The 23,503-nt window shown below is 35.7% G+C and overlaps 1 protein-coding gene across 1 annotated transcript; it reads right to left on the bottom strand.

Annotated features, from left to right (window-relative positions):
• Positions 1 to 2,024: 2,024 nt before the first annotated feature.
• LOC121421941 (mucin-22-like) lies at positions 2,025 to 10,469 on the bottom strand. Its single transcript, XM_041616740.1, has 4 exons — positions 10,463 to 10,469; positions 3,536 to 5,047; positions 2,571 to 3,118; positions 2,025 to 2,063 (listed from the first exon to the last, which is right to left on the bottom strand). Exons 1-4 carry the CDS (start codon positions 10,467 to 10,469, stop codon positions 2,025 to 2,027), a joined length of 2,106 nt encoding a protein of 701 aa, XP_041472674.1.
• Between the last annotated feature and the right edge of the window lie 13,034 nt (positions 10,470 to 23,503).

The following is a 23,503-nucleotide window of genomic DNA, read 5'->3' as shown; positions in this document are numbered from 1 at the left end:
CTCAACCAGGTGAGGTGAATGGGGACCCTGTAGGAAGACATTCCTTGAATGCTTGAGCGCCTAGGCAGCTCAGCTAAAGCCGGGGTAATAATAAATGCAGGGCCCGCTGGTAGAACAGTTTTCGAAACTGAAGTGGCTAGCCTGGGTAAATATACCCATATTATCATTATTATTATCATTATTATTATTATTATTATAGCTCCAAAACTTAGGACGCAACTATTGTTATGTTATGTTCGTGTTCACAAATTTTCGACAAAGGCGTTCTCCCAGCTGTCATTTTGACCGGCATTTTAAATACGTGTTCTTGAATCCGCCATGCGTCGCGGGGAGAAGACTCTCAAATGACAAGTAAATGGAAATTAAATCAAAACAATCATTGGCCGAAATAACTTACCGTAACAGATTGTTCCGCTGCCTTGATATCCGTCATTACACACACACGTAAAGCTTCCAATGTTGTTCACACATCGTGCATTCACGTCACAATCATCGGTCCCCAAAGCACATTCATCAGCATCTAAATCAGTCATTGAAACAATAGAGATTACGGGTAGAAGTAGGAGTAGTAGTAGTAGTAGTAGTAGTAGTAGTAGTAGTAGTAATAGTAGTAGTAGGAGTAGTAGAAGTAGTAGTAGTAGTAGTGGTAGTGAGAGTTGAAGAAGAAAAAGAATAAGTAGAGTAGTAGTAGTAGTAACAGTAATAGTAGTCATGGTAGAAGTAGAAGATGAAGTAGAAGTAGTAGTAGCAGTAGTAGTAGTAGTAGTAGTAGTAGTAGTAGTAGTAGTAGTAGTAGTAGTAAAAGTAGTAGTAGTAGTAGTAGTAGAAGAAGAAGTAGTAGTAATAGTAGTAATAGTAGTAGTAGTAGTGGGAGTAGTAGTAGTAGTAGTAGAAGTAGTAGTAGTAGTAGTAGTAGTAGTAGTAGTAGTAGTAGTAGTAGTAGTAGTAGTAGTAGTAGTAGTAGTAGTAGTAGTAGTAGTAGTAGTAGTAGTAGTAGTAGTAGTAGAAGAGTAGTAGTAGTAGTAGTAGTAGTAGTAGTAGTAGTAGTAGTAGTAGTAGTAGTAGTAGTAGTAGTAGTAGTAGTAGTAGAAGTAGCAGCAGCAGCCCGGGGACACTTAGTTTCAATGAATGATACGTATGTTCCGCGGTTGAGACCCCAATTTTCAGCGTTAATTTTCGTTCCAGAGCATCTACGATTCAGAAAGCAATAGATACTCCTTTTCCCCGTTCTGGAGACCATCAATTTATTTATTTCTCGTTCCAGTCTTGAACTTCTTCGGCAAGCTCAAACGGCGCAGAACGATATATGCCGGGCTGCCGAAACTCCCCGCACCAGCCAGTGGTAGTAGTAGTAATAGCAGCAGCTGCAATAGTAGTAGAAATAGTAGTGATAAAGTAGTAGTAGTAGTAGTAGTAGTAGTAGTAGTAGTAGTAGTAGTAGTAGTAGTAGTAGTAGTAGCAGTAGATAGATATATGGTTTGTTGATGAAAGTCGAATCATTATTGGGGCTAATTTCGAATCGATTTCTTTTTTTTACAAAGTAATAATTATTATTCACGATGCCGCAAATTACGTAGCCAATTTCGTCGTGCATTTGTTTTGCTTGCTTGGGTGGTCCTCGTACAAGTGCCAGAAGACGACTATGATTTCAGTCGAAATTGTGCATGTTGGAATGGGCTTGGCACTGAATTAAGAAATGAGACATATCGATCAAGCCTAGTAGTCTTTAACAACTTACTTAGAATCAGTAGGTCTAGGCAATGGCAGCCTAAGATCCAACAAATCTCCATACTCATTCCACTTTGTACAAAATTATCATACTTTGAAGTCAAAACCTACCATTCTCACAGAAAGCGTGGCTAAAAGTCTTCTGGAAGACTTTCATTTGCCCCTACCGCCCAAGCAAGTAAATCAAATTCACGACAAAATTCATGAAAAAAATGGCGACATCGAGAATATCGTCGCAAATTTCACGACGGGATTGGCGACGTCGTGAATTTTGTCGTCAATATTCGCGATTTGATCTACTTGCGATATCCCTTCAGGGCCACCATATAAAAATCCTTCGAACAACAATACAGATAAATTGATCGACAGATGGATAGATGGATAAATAGATATATAAATAAAGAGTGAACAAGTGAGATAGAAAGAGCGAAGGAGACAGGGGAGAGAGAGACAAAGATTAAAGAAAATGAGAAAAGGAGGAGCATTAACACACCTGTGGTAGAAACTATAAGAGTAGTTGTAGGCATTTTAGTTGAAGTCACTGTACTGGCGACCTTCGCTGTGGTGCTTTCAGCTGTTGAATCAACTGATGTGCTGCCTTCAGTTGTATCAACTTCTGTTATTGTATAAGCTGATGTAGTTATTTCTGCTGTTGTATCAGCTGTTGTAAGTGATTCCGTTGTTGTATCATGTTGTGTAGTTTCTTCTGTTGTTGTATTATCTGGTGTAGTTTCTTCAGTTCTTGTATCAGCTGGTGTAGTTTCTTCTGTTGTTGTATCAGCTGGTGTAGTTTCTTCTGTTGTTGTATTATCTGGTGTAGTTTCTTCAGTTCTTGTATCAGCTGGTGTAGATTCTTCAGTGGTTGTATCAGCTTGTGTAGATTCTTCAGTGGTTGTATCAGCTTGTGTAGATTCTTCAGTTGTTGTATCAGCTGGTGTAGTGTCTTCTATTCTTGTATTAACTAGTATAGTATAGTCAGTTGTTGTATCAGCTTGTGTAGTGTCTTCAGTGGTTGTATCAGCTTGTGTAGATTCTTCAGTGGTTGTATCAGCCTGTGTAGTGTCTTTTATTGTTGTACCAACTAGTATAGATTCTTCAGTTGTTGTATCAGCCTGTGTAGTGTCTTCTATTCTTGTATTAATTAGTATAGTATATTCAGTTGTTGTATCAGCTTGTGTAGATTCTTCAGTGGTATCAGGTGAAATTTCTTCAGTTCTTGTATCAGCTTGTGTAGTGTCTTCAGTGGTTGTATCAGCTTGTGTAGATTCTTCAGTTGTTGTATCAGCCTGTGTGGTGTCTTCTATTCTGGTATTAACTAGTATAGTATATTCAGTTGTATCAGCTTGTGTTATTGTATAAGCTGATGTAGTTATTTCTGCTGTTGTATCAGCTGTTGTAAGTGGTTCCGTTGTTGTATCATGTTGTGTAGTTTCTTCTGTTGTTGTATTATCTGGTGTAGTTTCTTCAGTTCTTGTATCAGCTGGTGTAGTTTCTTCTGTTGTTGTATCAGCTGGTGTAGTTTCTTCTGTTGTTGTATCAACTGGTGTAGTTTCTTCTGTTGTTGTATTATCTGGTGTAGTTTCTTCAGTTCTTGTATCAGCTGGTGTAGATTCTTCAGTGGTTGTATCAGCTTGTGTAGATTCTTCAGTTGTTGTATCAGCTGGTGTAGTGTCTTCTATTCTTGTATTAACTAGTATAGTATAGTCAGTTGTTGTATCAGCTTGTGTAGTGTCTTCAGTGGTTGTATCAGCTTGTGTAGATTCTTCAGTGGTTGTATCAGCCTGTGTAGTGTATTTTATTGTTGTACCAACTAGTATAGATTCTTCAGTTGTTGTATCAGCCTGTGTAGTGTCTTCTATTCTTGTATTAATTAGTATAGTATATTCAGTTGTTGTATCAGCTTGTGTAGATTCTTCAGTGGTATCAGGTGAAATTTCTTCAGTTCTTGTATCAGCTTGTGTAGTGTCTTCATTGGTTGTATCAGCTTGTGTAGATTCTTCAGTGGTTGTATCAGCTTGTGTAGTTTCTTTAGTTGTTGTATCAGCCTGTGTAGTGTCTTCTATTCTTGTATTAATTAGTATAGTATATTCAGTTGTTGTATCAGCTTTTGTAGATTCTTCAGTGGTATCAGGTGAAATTTCTTCAGTTCTTGTATCAGGTTGTGTGGTTTCCTCAGTTGTTGTATCAGCTTGTGTAGTGTGTTCAGCGGTTGTATCAGCTTGTGTAGATTCTTCAGTGGTTGTATCAGCTGCTGTAGTGTCTTCTATTCTGGTATTAACAAGTATAGTATATTCAGTTGTATCAGCTCGTGTAGATTCTTCGGTGATATCAGTCATAGTTTCTTCTGTTGTTGTATCAGCCTGTGTAGTGTCTTCTATTCTTGTATTAATTAGTATAGTATATTCAGTTGTTGTATCAGCTTGTTTGGTTTCCTCAGTTGTTGTATCAGCTTGTGTAGTGTCTTCAGTGGTTGTATCAGCTTGTGTAGATTCTTCAGTTGTTGTATCAGCCTGTGTAGTGTCTTCTATTCTGGTATTAACTAGTATAGTATATTCAGTTGTATCAGCTTGTGTAGATTCTTCGGTGGTATCAGTCATAGTTTCTTCTGTTGTTGTATCAGCTTGTGTAGATTCTTCAGTGGTATCAGCTGTAGTTTCTTCTGTTCTTGTATCAGCCTGTGTAGTGTCTTCTATTATTGTATTAACTAGTACAGTATATTCAGTTGTTTTATCAGCTTGTGTAGTGTCAATTGTTGTATCAACTAGTATAGATTCTTCAGTTGTTGTATCAGCCTGTGTAGTGTCTTCAATTGTTGTATCAACTAGTATAGTATATTCAGTTGCATCAGCTTGTGTAGATTCTTCGGTGGTATCAGTCATAGTTTCTTCTGTTGTTGTATCAGCCTGTGTAGTGTCTTCTATTCTTGTATTAATTAGTATAGTATATTCAGTTGTTGTATCAGCTTGTGTGGTTTCCTCAGCTGTTGTATCAACTTGTGTAGTGTCTTCAGTGCTATCAGGTATAGTTTCTTCTGTTGTTGTATCAGCCTGTGTAGTGTCTTCTATTTTTGTATTAACTAGTATAGTATATTCAGTTGTATCAGCTTGTGTAGATTCTTCAGTGGTATCAGCTGTAGTTTCTTCTGTTGATGTATCAGTCTGCGTAGTGTCTTCAGTTGTTGTATTTACTAGTATAGTATCTTCTGTGGTTGTATCAGCTTGTGTAGTGCCTTCTGCTGTTATATTTACTAGTATAGTATATTCAATTTCTGTATAAGCTGTTGTGGTGCCTTCATTAGTTGCACCAGCTGCTGTGCCGGCTGCATTTGTAAAAAAGAAAGAATAGTAGATTTGACATAATAAAAAATATTGTTACTAAAACATTCAATGTACGTTCACTTTTATAGATTGTAGTTTTAAAAATGTTTAGCAAAATCACAATTATTTAAGTAATTGTAGTATATATATATATATTTGTAAATATATAAATATATACAGCGGCGTACCTGACAAGCAAAAAAAGGTGTCTTCAAGTGCAAAAGAGGGGGCACACGTCTGTTTTTACTGCATTTCAACATTACAAATTATCAGTTGTGACTCGTCAGGGGTGCAGCCCCCCCCCCCACCCCCTCCTTAGGTACGGTACTGTATATATATATATATATATATATATATATATATATATATATATATATATATATATATATTGTGAAAGAAATGGATGAAGAGGACATTGGTAGGCGTAGCTTAAATCAAGGTTTCCCAGAGCTCTCTGCCCTTTTGAAAACTGACAATGCCGAAAATATGTCTCAGCCGGGAATCGAACCCGGGCCTCCAGCTTTGAACGCCGGTTCCCTACCACAAGACCACAGAGACGGGTTAGTGGCTAGGGCGATCCCGATCCGATTGACCGTCATATAGACAGATTTTCGACACTTTACCAATTATAATTTCCTTTTGTCCGGTGTAGATCGGTTTTGAACATTGACAAGCCGCCATGCCTCAGCTGGATCAAAGCTGTATTGTTTTGATACAGCACACGGATAGGACAAAGTATACAAAAATGTGAAATTATACATGTACAACATACAGCTTTGGCAACTCTGTTATCTTATTATTTTGTGAAAGAACTGGATGAAGAGACTAATGGTAGGCGTAGCTTAAATCAAGGTTCCCCAGAGCTATCTGCAACTTTGGAAAAATTGGCGATGCCGAAAAAAAAAATTCTGCCGGGAATCGAACCTGGGCCCCAAGCATTGAACGCCGGTGCCTTAACAACTAAACCACAGAGACGGTTTAGTGGCTAGAGCGATCCCGATCCGATTGGACGTCATATATTTTCCTTTTGTCGGGTGTAGGTAAGTTTTGAACAATAGCCACCTTTCGCAGACCTCATGCAGGGACGGTAACATTAGGGTTCCCTAACACAAAAACTAGCGATTAATTGTACATTCAATTTCCAGGAGTAATTGTACATTATAATCAATGGAATCAATCATTGAAAAATGTTCTACATTCATTGCTAAGCTTTGTGATACAGGCCCTATAGATCTGCTTTTCATATGCAATTCTTTCACGCGACACCTACACCATAAATTAATCCCGTTTTCATGTATGTACATCTGGTCATCATCGTATGTGCCCCCTGAGCCAGCGGCCAGCCTCTACTTTGACAGCTGGCTGGAGATATTCGAAATGCAGGGCCCACAATAGATTATGGCATGGATGAGGAAGTGGTTTCTCAATCAAATCGAGTACATATTGAGTGAGGAAAAACTTACCGAATTAAGGCTTAGACATAGATTACATTCCATCGAATCGATATTGCATTTAATGTGGATTATTGGTGGATCACTGGCAATTGATTCCATGGGTCAGATCACCTCTCCAGCCGAAACTATTTCGCATTCGTTGATATGTACCCAGCATATGCAAAAGGCCTATATACGTCTGAACTTCAGCCGAATTTGCGGATTTTTTTCTTTTGTTTACTCCTTCTACACAAACGATATGCCTCTAGCATACAATGTAATGGGCATTTTGTTTTACTTTCCCCAGAAATGGGGGCGGGGATTAGATTCAAATTCCCGGGGGACCACTTCCATTGATGAGTGGATACCAGGCACGACCATGGGGTTTCGAAAAGCATGTCTTTTCCAGATTATGAAAATGCATCTCTTAACAAGTATTTGGCTTGGTGAAACCCTACAAGTATTGGAAATATATCCCTTTTTCAGTATTTTAAACATCGTTTTTGACACCCTCATAACGTTACATAGGCATAAACACAACGCACTCCCCACTCTGTCCCCTTTTACGCGTGGTCGCGCCTGGTATCCACTCGTCAATCAAAGTGGGCCCCCGCACGGCCTCTCAAGCTCTGTGGCGACCGAACAGAAGTAACAGAACGCTAACATTAGGGCCAATTACACCTTTCATGGGTGACCACCGCCTTGACGCATTGTTTTCACTAACAGAGCACTCTAAGTAGGTCTACCAGTATCGATAAACTCTCAGAAACTTAGCCGAATTCCTTAAAATCTAACAATAAAAGGCTCAGCAGAAGATAACGGTGGTGCTAAATGTTAATGCAAATCACTAACAGTGCCAAGGGCACCAATAGTGACGATGTTAGTGAATAATTTTTCTCTTTAAAACTTGCCTCGCTTTCTTATACCAAGTAATTTAAAATATACCTCGATAGAATTAAAGGGGTATTCTGGGCCCAACAATATATGAATAAATTGAGTAAAATCAGAAAAGCGAATTGCTGAAAATTTCATCAAAATCTCATAAAAAATAACAAAATTCTTTGATATTAAAAATTAAACGCTGCATTTTGCAACTGATATTACTGAGAAGCATACGGCCGTGAATATGTAATGAATGGGAGGATAATGCCATATCCTCTAGCTCTTTCCCCTTTTTCTGATTATATTGAAATTAACTCGTAATAATCTCAAATGTATGTATGTCGCCCGAGTAACAAAATAATGATATTTGAAGCAATATTCTGTGTTGACAAAATTTAAATAAACCTAACTTTGCATGATACAACAGACCCTCATTGCATATTTCTGAAGACAAGATTATAAATTTCACCGAAATAAGGCCTAATGCAAAATTTTAAGATACCATATTTTTTTTTATTCATTTCCATTTTTTTTTCAATTTGTCAGTGATTTGTTTGCCTCACTTGACTGTTCAAACCGTATTATTTTCTTCAACCTGGAGTACCCCTTTAGAAATAGGTGTATAGCGGGGGATGTTAGTTAGTGCCAATATATATATGATCCTTTTCAAAGACTTTTTTCTTCCAAAATAAACCTATTTCATACATTTTCATGAATAGACCCTACATTAAAATGAAGAACAATAGCTGATGAAATTATCGCATGATAACATCATTGGCAAATACTCTATCATGAGCATGATGAGTGAAGTAAAAAAAATGATGAAAAGTGGGATTGCATTTTTTTTTTACAGAATCTCCATCGTAATATCATGATAGGCATTTTTCAATCCTTTTTAAGCTTATTGGATATTTGTTTTAATTGAAATAGTAAATATATCTTTACTTCCTGCTGCCATTTCATGTTTAAAATGTAATAATTCAATTTTGTAGGCCTATGTGATAATGAATTACATTCCTTTACCCTTTCCTAGACAGGATTTTAAACTTGTAGGATATGCAATTAGTCATAACTAAATCTAAGATGAATAGGTCACTGCCATGACTACGTACAAATTATAGATTTTGCCTAACTCCAATCCCCTAACAACAGCTTTCTCTGCCTTCTGTGCGGTAATTCTATCCATGTTGTTAGGAGCTGATTTATTAATGGATAATACTATACAGATTGTGATGTCAAGCGTTGATCGCAGATGTAAATAATGCATTATAGCCATCGCGGCGAGATTACCGGTTGTAACAGGGCCCTTTTTAGCGCAGTGTTAGTGAAATGTTACGCTAACAGCGTCTCTGTGCTGCCGATACTAGGAGGAACCAAATGTGGCTCTGCAAAGTCATCCTAAATCTGATATTTCGCTGTTACCATCGTAGCAACCAGAATTTGCACACGAAACGCGTATTGAATGTTTCCGTTGCAGATGCGAAACGAACACAAAATATCATGTCACACAATTTGCATTGCAGGACAGAATTTTACGAACATGACGACGGGCCCAAATGTCTCTTCCAAAATCAACTACCATCGTAAATAAGCGTTCGCGGTCTCCAACGAAAGGTCGGGAATTACAAGCCGCCATGCATGCAGCTGGATCAAAGCTATATTTCTTTGATACAATATACGTATAGGACAAAGTAGTTTCCTAGAAAACTATTTCATTAAAACACTCGCAGTTTTGGTCTATATCCTTGTCAAGAGATAGAACACGGTTTCTGGTCCTGATTACCCTACTTAATTCAAATGTTATTGGATCTTCGACGGACTCGCCGTCAAATGGTATTGGGGAACTACGCTATGTTTCTGATAATTTTCTTCATTTACCCAAACTGTCGACTCGAGAGAACGTTCGTTCGCCAATATAGAGTATTGTTCACCCGCTTTCATCGAAGAAAGTAGGACTTAACCATAGTATTTTAAATCATCAAGTTATACCGGAACTCAGTTTCTTTTCAAAAGAAACAGAACTTTAATTATCAATTTGCTGAATGTGTTATTATTATATGCTAAAGTTACATGTTTTCGTATTACATTTCTGATAATTCAGTTTATTTATGTTCCTGCCCAAAATTACGCAAAAGAAATTCCATAGGCCATTTCTGAATTGGATGTATTTATTAATCTGGTCATTGTATGCTGATTTATATCAGAATGTTGAATTAAACAGTTAAACTACAAACGTTAAAAGGGTATTTATTGTTTCTCATGTTTTTGGTGACCGTTTTATTCAAATTAATTGCAAGTAAATTTGTTAGAAATTTTAAATAGGCAACAAACAAATGATATTTTTGTTCAAAGCTGGGGGCCCGGGTTCGATTCAGGGTACAGAGACATTTTTTCGGCATTGTCAATTTTTCCAAAAGGGCAGATAGCTCTGGGGAACCTTGATTCAAGCTACGGCTACCATTGTTGTCTTCATCCATTTCTTTCACAAAATATTAAAACAAAAGAGTTGCCAAAGCTCTTGTATATGCATAATTTCACACATTTATATATATTTGTGACTCAGATTTAAATCGAGAACAAGCAGTGCAATTGTTTGGCTAAAAAAAGTACCGTTGATTTGACCTGTTATCCCAAAGTAAAAGGTCTGATAGATTTTTATTGATCTTGGATAACTTTGACAACCCCCCAAAATAAGGTTTTCACTATCAAATCGAGGTCATGTTGTTCCATGAACAATTATTTTTTAGGGGGTGCTCAATTTATGCGTTGTAAATGCTGAGTCATTCTCTTTTTACTATGGAAAGCGCCCTCACATCCCCTCCAAGATCTGCGCCCGTTGACAGTTAGTTTTAGTAACGAAATCACGGCTGTCGATTGATTATATATTAAAAAATCATTACTGTCCATTAATTTTGTAACAAAATAAGATTTACAGGACTTTTGTTTTAGTTACATTTACACTTGGTGCCCACATTAACATTGCAATTTATTCCTGATATTTGAGACCATTTTCCACGAACCAATGAATGTGAGGCTGTAAACAAGTCCAAGGTCGATCGGGCACAATTCTTATAGCTCAGAAGCCATGAACACTGTACTTACCTGTCATTGTAGCCTGCGCCGAGCACGCTGTGGAGATCTGTAAGATGCAAGAAAAATCGAGACATGACTACTGGATGAATTTCGTTGAGGAAAGGGCAATAGGGGAAAATTGCTCTGATGACATAAAAGTCATAAGTAGGTAAGAATTGCACTTTTTCTGGGATATTTAACACAACGACTTTTATCATGAAAGGGATCATATAAGAAAATGAAGAGGTACTTCTAAAATGTGTCTTGCCACCCATAATCAACAATAAGTGGCCAAAAAATAGTTTGGAGATTTTCATTCAGCGTGAAAATAACATCATGGTCATTAAAAAGATTTTTTTTATTGCTCAATGATAACCCATATCAAATGGTTGAATTTCAGAAGAAATTCTGCGAGAGCTTTGGGAATGTGCACACTTTGCAATATCGGTGACCCTTCCAAAAAGTTCGCAAAAAATAATGTTAAAACAGTCTCGTGTTTAGGCTCTTATTCAACTCTACAACTTCAGATTGTGGCATTTGAAGGAGAAGTATTGCCTATTCAAATTCAATTTTAACACTTTTGCTTTATGAGAATAAAGTATATTTTTGGCTATTAACAGGGAGACTTCTTACTGCTGGTTTTGGAGTGGCTGGTCACAGTACATACAGCATGTTACTCGTCGTTCTAACATGAAACAAGTGCGGGTACACATTATCAGATAATCAGACACACCCTCACACACGCCAAATCAACCGCTCCCATATTACAACACACATCCATACACGCATGTGCTCATTTCGGATTGCTGGAATTGCCTGCAAAAAATCCCTTTGATTTTCACAATTAGAAATGTTAAACCAAAGCATCAAAAATTTTGTTTATTTTTAAGTACTGTTGTTCAACGAAAACCCGCTCGTAATAGGGGTATATGTCCTGCCACCCGTAGGGGAGAGATGCATGAGAGTGTGTGGGTGTGTGTGAGAGAATGTCTGTGTGAGAGAGAGAATATGTGTGTGTGTGTATATATGAAAAAATTATTGCAGACGTGTATCAACACATGATTATCATGATTATTAACGCCTGGGACAGAACTTAAGCGTCACCATGCGAAAGATGTGTCCAGGGTTCGAAGCTCTGGGGCCCGTTGCAGAAAGAGTTGCAATCAATCGCAAGTCTAAAAATCATGCGCAAGTTTCAAATGCGCGTTGTTGATTGGTCGAAATTCAAATTGCACATGATTTTTACAGTTGTGATTGATTCCAACGCTTTCTGCAACGGGCCCCAGCATTAATTTGTAACACCTTCTACGTAGATTGGATTGGATTACAGAATATACGCTACGACGCCCGGATATGGGATGGTTTGTAAAAATTAGCCCATGCTTAAAAAGAAAGGGTAGTTTAATACTGAGGGCATTTTAATATCAAATCAATCCGTTTACATGGTGGAAATATTCACATGCATGATAAATAATTTATAGTAAAAACACTGAGTTAAGTTTGAACAGTCATTGCAAGAAGTTACAGGCCTGCATATAATTGAAGTACTGTTATTTGCATCTGTATTTATTTAGACCAGTAAGACAGCAAACATCTTATCCTAGCTACCAACCATGCCCTTACCCCCCCCCCCCCCTCCTGCCCCCACCCCCATGACAGACACCATTAAGACGGTTTTATAATCTGTTCTTAATCATTTCTTTATTGAGGTCTTGGACGTGACGATTGCTTCATTGATGATTTTATCATGGAGATTGAAATTTTATTGATAATATTATTGTATTTCATTACGTGCAAGAGGGGATGTAATACCTGTTTTACCGGTTACACTTCGCAATTCCGAAGGTTCTTTAATTCGAAGTGTTGTAATTCCGAGACACGTAAATTGCCCTACCTAAATGTTCGTTAATCCAAAAGAGAAAAGGGTTCGTTAATCCGAACATTTGTAGCGTTATTCCAAAGGTTCGTTATTGCGAAAATCCCTTAATCCAAAAAACTAGTGTTCGTCATTCCAAAGGTACGTTACTGCGAAAACGAATTAAGGTTCGTTATTCCGAAGATTCGTTTATCCGAAAAAAAAAATGTGGCGAAGCCGGGATTAACGGAAGGGAAAGGGGGGCAGAAACACTGTTTCATTTTCAATTGATATGAAGACGGGATCACACGGGCGCGGCCGAACTTATTTCTTTGGGGGCAAAGGCAAAAAGGGGCACTTATATTATGAATAGTCTGTTTGCAACAGGGGTTAGAACATTCCGAGAAAATAATGTGTTTTTCCATATTGCATACCGCGCGAAATGATGCGAGCGCTAATCGCAAGCGCAAATTTTTGGACATTTCAATAAGAAATGGAAATTAAACATTCTCGTTATCAAGAAATGGTTGTATTTTAACCGAATGATTTTTTTTAGCTTCGTTTTGTATCTTTATGAATCCGGCCCAGGTGCTACCCGCCCACTGAAAACGATTAATTTGGGTATATAAAAAGTATTAATTTTCAATACTTTTATCGCTATCGATCAGTTTTTTAATGTTATAATCCTACAAAACCTGTTTAAACAATCTCTTTTATGGGGTAAATGTGTAGTTCATATCACGTTATCATGAGAAATTATTATATGTTTGATTTAAATCATTAATTGGACGTCAATAAACTCAGAGCCTAGCATTAGGTGATGTCTCTTTACAAGTTTCGATTCTATAAGATTTGCTTTGAGTCAAATTTACTCCAAGCGAAACGCTAATGTAGTGAATAAAGAATAATTCAAAGAAGCATAGCAGTTTTTGACTTGCTCAATTAGAAAAGTGAAATATTTTGATTGAAAAATGCAAAGACAACGTAAAGCCAAGAGATATAAATAAATACATGCACTTTTAACGAAATATCAACATAAACTGATATATCAAAAAAATAGAAAATTGAATTCATTGCGCATTTCTCAAATGAACAAAAAAATACAAAATTTGTCGATTTAGCATTACAAAAATGTACTACATGTATGTAGAATGAGTTTCAAGAATTTAGACAACATCAGGTATTTGGAAGTGGTAGCATCACAAATTCCATATTTTTGCCAAGTGTATAACATTAAGACGTACATGTCATGTTGTTCGTTCTAAGATAAACAAGTGACTTGACTCCAACTAAAATACACGAACTCTTAATATTGCATTTCAAAATTTATGAGATGAGCTCATTAGGATATGTGCATTGTCTTGATTGTCTTGGCTAGTTTGGCCTACTTCTAAAGATATCAATGAATCTGATAAACTGGAATTTGTAAGAATGTAGGCACGCGAAATAATTGTAGGGTCTGGTGCCAGTTGCAGTTGTATAACCAAACTTTACACTCAATATCTTTCAAAAGCGACTTTTTTTGTTTTTTGTTCGAACCCTCTTAGGGCCCTTTCACACGTCTTGAATCATCATTGTAATGATGATTGCAGGCGTTCTTGATTCAAATCATGGTCTAGTTTTTTTCACACGGGCACCGGGTCTTATTAAAAGGGTCAGATGAGCCAAATTGTGATATATATATATATTATGTATATATATATATATATACAGTGCGTCTTAAGGGAAAGTTTACACATAGATAAAATCCTGTAAAAATATGCATTTGTAATATCCTGAAGATTTTTCCACATCTGAACATTGGTACAGATCCATTGAAGCAAATGACGATTTTACTGTCGAAAAATATTTCCGCTTGAGTGAGCACCACCTACTTTTGAAAATGATTTGCGCAGAACCATGAAATACTTATGCGAATAAAAGGAGACCTTAATCATGAAGAACACGTATAATTTAGTTAGTAAAATTAATTTGAAGATATCTTTAACCTTCTTTAACTAGTTTCCTTGCCCAAAACACTTCAGAGAGTGCGTTGCGCCCCACCCTACTCCCCAACACACCGAGACCATCGTGACGATATTTTCTTTACATTGAGCTGTGATTAATATGAAATGGCTTAGGCTTGATTTTCATTTTGTTAATCATTGTCAAGCTTGGAAAAAGTGTGGAGAAACAAGTATTAATTGAAAAACGAAATGTAAAGCCACTTCAAATGATACAAATTAGTAAAAGAATGCTAGAGATGTCTGTGTGTTTCCTCTAATTTGATTAAAAAGTTTAGAATAATATTCAGATTTAGCACTGCGTAATAAGTTTATCAATTTATTTTTGTACTTAATGTAAATTTTCTTTTGCTTGTCAGAATATTTGTTTAGTAACTTTTTATACATTTTATTCTTCTTATTTATTGATTTCATGAGGCCATTTGATAGCCAAGGTTTCTTAAAAGTGACTTTCGCTTTTGATTTTGACTTCAATTCTGGAAAACATGTATTATAAATTGAGTAGAATATTGACATAAAAATATCGTAACAATTATTAGCATCATCAGTACTATATACATGACTCCAATCAACTTCACACAGTTTTCTATTGAATTTAATTATATTATCATCATTTATCTGTCTTTTCGGTAATTGCGACTGCCATTGATTAAAAATCCTAATGTGTTTCTTAACACAAAATATAGGTAAGTGGTCTGATATGTCAGCTATGAATAAACCAGAGTCAATATTATTATCTAGGGTATTACAAAAAATGTTATCAATTAATGTTGCACATGTTTTCGATATCCTCGTTGGTTTCGTTATCAATGGGTACAAGTTGTGAGAAAACATATTTTCCAAAAATAGATTTGTTTTATCATGAGTACTTGCATTCAATAAATTTATGTTGTAATCACCCAAAATGTAGACCTCTGAATTATTCTTATTTACAATATCTAAACAACTATCCAGATGATCCAGAAAAATGTCCATATTTGTGTTGGGGACTCTATACACACATCCGATCACAGTTGGTTTATAATTCTTACATCTTAATTCTAAAAACAGCATATCACATTCAGGCATGTTACAATTCAGATCTGATCGTATTATAAAATCATACCTTTCATCTATGTAAATGGCAACACCACCTCCTAATTTATGTTGTCTGTTTATATATACAAGATTATAACCATCTATATTATACATATCAGTTTTTGTACTTGATTGAAACCAGGTCTCTGTCACACCAATGGCTGTAAATTTATGATTTATGCAAGCTAACATTGAACAAAATATATATATATATATTCAAAGTAGCAACATGAAGTTACGAAGACTAGTATGTCTGGGTGTTTTTTTTTTCATTTTCTTCTCTCTGTTTCACTTATGACCTCCTCTTCTTACTCGAATATTTTTAAGTTACATGGGCGGTCGCTATTCTTCCCCGTATATCACCAACCCTGTTAGAGATATAGGTTTGGGGCAGTTATTAAATTAACAAAAAAGATGGCGTCGAGAGTTTAGCTTATGAAATTCATAGCAGAAAAAGAACTCTTGTTACAAGGAAATCAAACTTTGTGATCGGAAGGCCCAAGGGAAAAGTGCAAAAAAAGGCAAACATAGAAATATGGGTCGTCCGTTCGATAGGAATAGGACACTTTGAGATATTTTGAAAAAAGGGGATGTTTACACACATCCTTCTTTGAGCGACACTTCTGTCAATTTCATACTTTTCAACAATCATTCCCTTTTTTTCAAAACACAAAGAAGGGTGTAACGGTAAAAATTCCTTCCATTGATAGAATTATTTACTCCTATATCATTATCATAATGGTATATCCGTTATTTTCGGAAATTGTGGGAATCTGAACGTGGGTAATTGTATCTAATATATATTGATTGTCAGACAAAAAAAATTAACGTAGTGCTGCAAGCTTTAATGCATTTAATCACGTCTGTATGTAGAATCAGAAGTAGGCTATGTGTATTCATGGTAAAAAGCATTTTTGGATCCAGTCTATTTATATTAAAATAGACACCTGGTCTTTTTACCGGTGGGGGGGGGACAAAGCGACGCATAAGTGACCTCATGTTTTTCTAATTATTGTGGATTATTTGTTGCTGTCAAATACACACTAAGAAATAAAGGTTCAAAATTTAACTCCGAAAAGGTTGATTTGCAAAATCAGCACCCTATGGGTTCAAAAACTGAACCCCTGATTTGGGATTCAAAAACTGAACCCTGCGGTTGGGGTTCATTTTTTCACCCTGCAAGTTCAAAACTGCACCCCTATGGGTTCAATTTAAAATTTAGGGGTGCAGTTTTGAACCCGCAGGGTGCAAAAAATGAACCCCAACCGCAGGGCTCAATTTTTGAACCCATAGGGCGCTGATTTTGCATCAATCTTTCGGGGTTCAATTTTGAACCTTTATTTCTTAGTGTGTATGATCTGACTAATATATGAACTTGAGATAGCCTTTTCTTTTCTCAAAATTTGGTAAAACGTATTAGCTTCAGCGTTTTAGCGGTTAAGATAAAATCGGCAGATCAAGCTATGAATATCTGGGCTGAAAAGGATAACTTGTCATAATAAGTTACCAGAAGGTAAAACGGACACTTTCTACAGTGGGATACTATAAGTACTCACCCGTTTACTAAGAAAAGGGACTGAAGAGGAAGCAGTAATTAATACATCCCTTGATCGCCGCGTTTGCCAACATCATATTTTTCAAAGATCCTTTCCCTTTTCTTACACAAAGAGATGGGGTGTACCGGTAAAATATTTTCCCATTGATGGAATCATTTATTCATATACATTATCATAATGGCATATTGTCATTTGCGGATCCAGTGCCCAGTCCTTTTGAGGGCCATAATCAAAATGTTTAATGTAAATCTGCCCCCCCCCCCCCCCAGTTTGAAGTCACAGCAAATATTTTTAATGGGAATATGCCGTTCAAACACAATTTGTTCTGTTTTTCCTTGTCAAATTTGACAAGGACGAAATGACCTTCATTCTTGGGTGAACCCTTTTATTGCTTGTTTAAAATTTCCTCTGGAAAATGTGCCCCCTCTCCTTTAAAATAACCTGGATCCGCCCTTAACATATCATGTTATTGTTTAAAGACTGTGCGATTTAGTGTGTTGATAATGTACAGCGTATAGATTTTGACATTTTGTCGGTCTCCCCTCATGAACGATGTGTATCTACCGCACTCGGTCCTGCGGACCTCGGTTCGGTATATCTATTGGCTCTTCTCGCACATCGTTCATTACTCGGCCCTGCATTCACGCGCTTACGTGCATTATTTGTATAATATTCGTTCCATTTTTTGTTATTGCTCGTCTGTTTGCAGCATTTTGGAGTGCAAACTGATTTTTGCTTTATCTCTCTATTAAATGTAACATTCCGCAGAAATTTTCAATTTCTTGCAACACCCCCTAGGCATGCGAAGTAAATGCGCGTAAACTGTAGAGGACTCTGTTTCTCATAAACTGTGCGATCCTTCGTTTGGCTGTTCAAAATGTGATTCGCCTTGTCTCTGCCGCCAGTAAATGAATTAAAGTAAATAAATAAACAAATAAGGATTGAGCATCTTTTTTATTTTCTTGAGTTTGTTTTTCATTTTCTGCAAGGAAAAGGTTGACCAAATTTGGAATTGATAAACTGTATAATTGTTTTGCTTTATAAAATGATGACTTTTTCAGCGTGTCGGAGAGAAAAAAAGTTCAGTTATTGTTCTGATCGGTCGAGATTTTTTTTTCAACCAAAACCTAATTTTAGAAGAAGTAAATTCCTACTAAATGTTATAAAAACTTTATATCATACAATTTGTCTTTACATTTAGTTATGTAATAAATCAAATGTTCAAATCCACCCCATATGATGTGCAGCAGTTCACGTCAAGATCACTTTTTATTTTATTTCTACTGGTAATTTATTAATCCTATATTTCCCATGCGCTATTTTTTTATACATATTTTATCTTATCAATTTATAGTACAACCCCCCCCCAAAAAAAAGGTCTCCTGAAATAAAATGTGAACGCATTATAAAAGAGGCACCAAGTTGTTTTCTATGACCTATAGTAAAAACAAATAGTTTCTTGTATATTTTTTACAAGAATCTGAGCATTTTGTAATAACAGTTATAATCATTTGTCATTCTTAAATATTCACTATGTGTATAAAACGGCGTCAACACCCTCTATTTGACTCATTTTAGTTCAAACGAAGTCTGCGGTCTGAAATCTGTGTCATATCAGTTAGGGTAATCAAAAACATGGTACTGGTAAAACACCCCCCCAAAAAAAAAAAAAAAAAAAAACTCGTTTGATTAGTACATCCACCAGCGTACCTAAGGGGGGCAGACTACCCCCTGACGAGTCACAACTAGTATATCGGTGCCCCCTCTTTTGAACCTGAAGACCTTTTTTTTTCTTTTTTTGCCTGTCAATTTTTGGGGGGTAAGAAATCCTTTATATTTGGTTGAAGATCAATTTTTTTTTGGGGGGGGGAGAACTTAGGTACACCGCTGATTACATCATCGTATGAAAACAACAATGTCGTCATGGATATGCAATAAATAGGCTGCCCATTTTATCCCATATCTGATATCTTTACTTCACCCGCCTTTCCTAAACCCTATACAGCCAGTACACATGGTATTTTCTTGCGTAACACCGACATAATGTATTTTTAAACAAAGTTATTATTAAGACCCAATATTTATTTGTTGTAATTTTGCAATGTAACGAAGAAAGGGGCTTGCCTCTTGTACAAGCTTTGCTTTTTTCGGCAAGTCCCTACGTTTTACTTTTAATACAAATATCATTTGAGATATCTTTATTTGCTGAATTGTGTTCCTTAAATCTATGATTATGTTATACATATTATGTTTTGTCTTGTAGTATTTTCGACCTTGTTATGTTATGTTTATCATATTGTGAATCGGAAATAAATCAAATCAAATCAACATGTAATTATTCAATCTTAATCTGTTGCAAGAATATAGAAACATGATTTTAATCGAATGTGTTACAAATAATTATTTTCAACTTAAAGATGAATAATGATAATAATATATAGCATTTTATGAGGCTCCTATTTATCTAGTCTCCAATTCAATGGCGCACTATAACCCAGCTGTAGCTCCAGTTTGGCGCTTGGTGCATTCAATGAACTAATCCTGCCAGTTACCCATTCATCTCACCTATGGTGAGTGCAGCACAATGTGGATAAATTTCTTGCTGAAGAAAAACACGCCGTGACTGAGATTCGAACCCACGTCCCTTTATTGAAAGACGAGATTTGTAACCACTAGACGACTCACAGTGGCCGGGGCGAAAAAAAAGTGCGCCAAAAGACATTTTGGGCAATTTCAGATTTTTAATTTTTGTCATGCCTAGCTGAAAGAAAACAATTTGAAAAATACTTCAGCAAAATATTTCATTCGGGAATTTGCATAAAGGTTGTTAATTTCCTACCTCAAATGGTAGAATGTGACATATGCCGCGTATATGACAATTCAGTTGAAAACCAAGCCAATTCACAGGAGGTTTTTAATGTACGAATCTGAAATGGCACCCACATAATCCTGATATGTCATTTTTTTTCGTGTGAAATAGTTCAAAGTAGATAAAAGACACATTTCAGGGGGTCTATAGGATAATCATTCCTCGTAATAGGCTGATAATCCATGTTTTTGCATTTACATGAGAAACTTTTGGATTTCACTTGGATTTCCGTTTAAATTCTTGCTTCATCATTTTGCCAAATATCTCAGCTTTAAGTAGATACCAAATTTAGCTGCCCGTTTTCATGATAGAGCCGATTTTACTTGACACAACACCCCAAAAACTGTTCAAAAAACGGTCATTTTTATACCGCACGGTCATTGCAGCGCAACGTGTGGGGTGTACATTGCCGTTCATTTGTGCACGGCGAGGACGATTCATCTTCCATTCCGTGAAAATGACATGAATTCCGGGCATAATGCAAACAAAATAAAAGTTGATAACGCATACAGGGCTACCCGCCCCTCTTCCGAAGATAAAAGTAAATTGTAGAATAATTTCAGCCCAAAATCTTCCTCGTAGTAAAAACATTCGTAATGTTATATACTCTGCGTTTTACCCAAGTCTTCACCGCTTAATAAAGCACGGTTAATATTATCTTATTTTTAAATATTTATTTTAATGTAATGATCATTTTGATGCCATAAAATTGTTTTCAGGATCTCATACACACTTTAAGGCATGTGAGAAGCATAAACAAACATTCACTCTGGTCAATCTTAAAGTAACACCTAACACACAAAGTTTATACACTGCACATTGTTTATCGTAATTTGTCTTTTCACAGATAGGTTTTAAGTAGCCAGTCAAAATTTGGTATAAAAGTGACGTCATATCGGATTTAAATTATATTCAGTCGATTCTACGGCCGAAATTTTTCCATATTCAACATGTTAAAGTAAAGATCTAACACGGAATATATTTATGGCGCACTTTCAACACATTCTGGCCCACTGTGCGACGCCCTCACATATGAATAAAAAAAAATTAACAATTTAAATTCTACAGAATAGCCGCAAAAATGATTCGAATAAAATGACCATTGCACCAAACCCTATGAGAAAATTGATCAAGATCTGATTTTAATGGAATGTAAAATATTTTATGTCACTGAGTTTATTTGACATAATTGAGACGATAGCAACCTCATGTCAGAGTACCTCTTTGAAATACTCGAAAATGATTGAACTAGGCGTAAACGGTCCGTCTGTCACCCAGCTACAATCTGATACACGTAGGTTCGTGGTTCGATCCGCGCCCTTGTATGTGACATCTTTCGGAAAATGACATTCAAGGTCAGATTCACACATGAGTATTCATATCTGGTTGATAAACGTCTATTAAAACCTCAAAACACAAATACTTTAACACGCACAAACACTCGAACACACACCCACCCTTAATCACGCTCACACACACACACACACCCACACACACACACACACAGACTAGTGAAGTTAAAGTATGACTCACCATGATGAGAAAAAATATTGTCCCCCACATTGTTCTTAAAAGGTCAGTCCGCTTAACAGGCCTGGGCATCCCTTCACTGACCTTCATGCTGACCTATGACCTCTCAATTAACCGTTATGTTATCCCACTGTTTCCATGAGTAATGAGTGGGTGAAGAAAGTGTACTTTGTGCAGCAGTATTTTCTAAACCATCATGCTGACTTTTGGTATACAAGTAAGAACCTTAGAAGGAAAATGATGTTTTCACCTTTATGAAAGAACAAACATATTTTACAGATTCAGAAACTATTACAGAAGGAAAAATAAAAGATATTCAAAAATATATATTGATCTTTGGATCTTTTTTCTTTCATACATCTTGAACCGCTTTGAGTAAAAATTGTCATCACAATAAAAAATGACGTTTTACAAATCATTTGTGACATACTATGATATCATATCAATACGATAAAACAGTTGTGAATTAAGCGGGGAAAGGGCAAAAATATGTTGCATAAATAAAAAGAAATCTTACATTTTTCCAATCAGGATAATGAAAAGTATGATTTCTTCAATGAATCATATTTTTCCCCTTTTCTGTTTTTCTAGTTTGGAAATATAAAACACGTTTGTCACAATATATATATATATATATATATATGCGGTATGAAATAGAATTTATGAGATGAGTACACATTATCATTATCATCATCATCATTTAAAAGACATCAGATGAATACAAACAACTTGTGGAAAATCCCTACGCTACGCATCTATCATTATCTCATCTTAATTCCTTAAATGTATATCATATCATATATACCAAGTATCATTTAAATCTGGATAAAAAAAAATGTTTTCTCAAATTACGGACCGATTTTCTTATTTTCAGTTATTTTGTTATATTCGGTTATCGGCGGCAATCAACCTTAGATTGACAATTTTTGAAAAACGAAACAGGATTTGAATTAGCATTGAATTTGAATTCGGGTCTAAATTTTGACTTAAATTTGGATTGAATTTTTATTAGGATTTAGATTTTAATTCCAATTTCGATTTGGATTTGAATTTGAATTTCGATTTCAATCTAAATTTGAAATTGGTATTGATTTTAACATTGAAAGTAACTTGGTATTAGAATGGGAACAGTAATTCCAGATTGAATTGAAAAGTCAATAGCAATCTGAATTTGAATTTCAATTTTGAAACGATCACCTTCCTTATTTCGGTATACCATACCATACGTCGTCACTTCTAACTAATCATATTTTTCATCAGCTTGCTAAATATATTTGAATTAATAAAAATCTTCTTGATTTTCGCTTCACTTATATCTATTAAAAAAGGTTTTGATAGTAAGCTGAATATGAAATGATTGGCCTATCATAAAGACCTTTTGCTATTTAGAGGAATTTCGATACCGTCTCAAGTCGGCGCAATCACCTATAAATTCAACATGTTCAGGGAAATCTATCAAATTCCTACTTGTAAAATACTTTGAATAATACCTCCTGATGATTAACTTTTTAATTAACTCGTTTATTTACATATTCAAATTTAAATTGTACAATATAAAAACATGATAAAAAAAAGAATTAAGAACAAAATACAATCTGAATAATGAGGAATTGCCATACAGCAAAAAGACGCTTATCGAGGGCAGTCCTAGAAGAAGAGTAAAAAGATACATTTAAATCATGAGATAAAGGGAGTGCGAGACAGGCAGGCAGAAATTAGAGAGAGAGAGATAAGAAGGATTTTCACTATGAGATAAAAAAAAATGAAAATTGGTAGGGGTAATATGCATTCAAACTCAGAAAATTATAAAAATGAAGGCCTATAATACATTATGGTTTAATAAAGATTCTCGTGTTCCACGACAAAGTCATTTCTCTAAGTTGAATATGTATAACTTCCCTCATAAATTATGAATACAAGCATGTCTGATAAAATGAAATGTAAAAAGAGAGAACAGAAAGACTTTTATAAGTATGATGTAAATTAGAATGTCATACTCACCGAATTTGTATTGAAAAAGTTTTTCTTGATTTTAATTTCCAAGGCTTGTGCTAAACATCCACCCTCGTATACATGGTATATAATGAGCAAGAGCGCGGAGGAGTATGACGTTTAAGGACTATCTTTCAACAATCAGCAAAATATGCTGGTGAAATTACTGCTGCTCTTCACACTGCCAAA

Source organism: Lytechinus variegatus, chromosome 9 (assembly GCF_018143015.1).
Source record: "Lytechinus variegatus isolate NC3 chromosome 9, Lvar_3.0, whole genome shotgun sequence".
NCBI lineage: Eukaryota > Metazoa > Echinodermata > Echinoidea > Temnopleuroida > Toxopneustidae > Lytechinus > Lytechinus variegatus.
The sequence above is the reverse complement of the archived record's forward strand: the minus strand, read 5'-3'. Positions and strand labels throughout refer to the sequence as shown.

Coding starts and splice junctions, on each gene's coding strand:
- LOC121421941 (XM_041616740.1), bottom strand. Junction 3,119..3,535: donor TGAAGAATCTATACTAGTTG/GTACAACAATAA, acceptor CACTTACAACAG/CTGATACAACAGCAGAAATA. Junction 2,064..2,570: donor CCACTGAAGAATCTACACCA/GCTGATACAAGA, acceptor TGTTGTTCGAAG/GATTTTTATATGGTGGCCCT.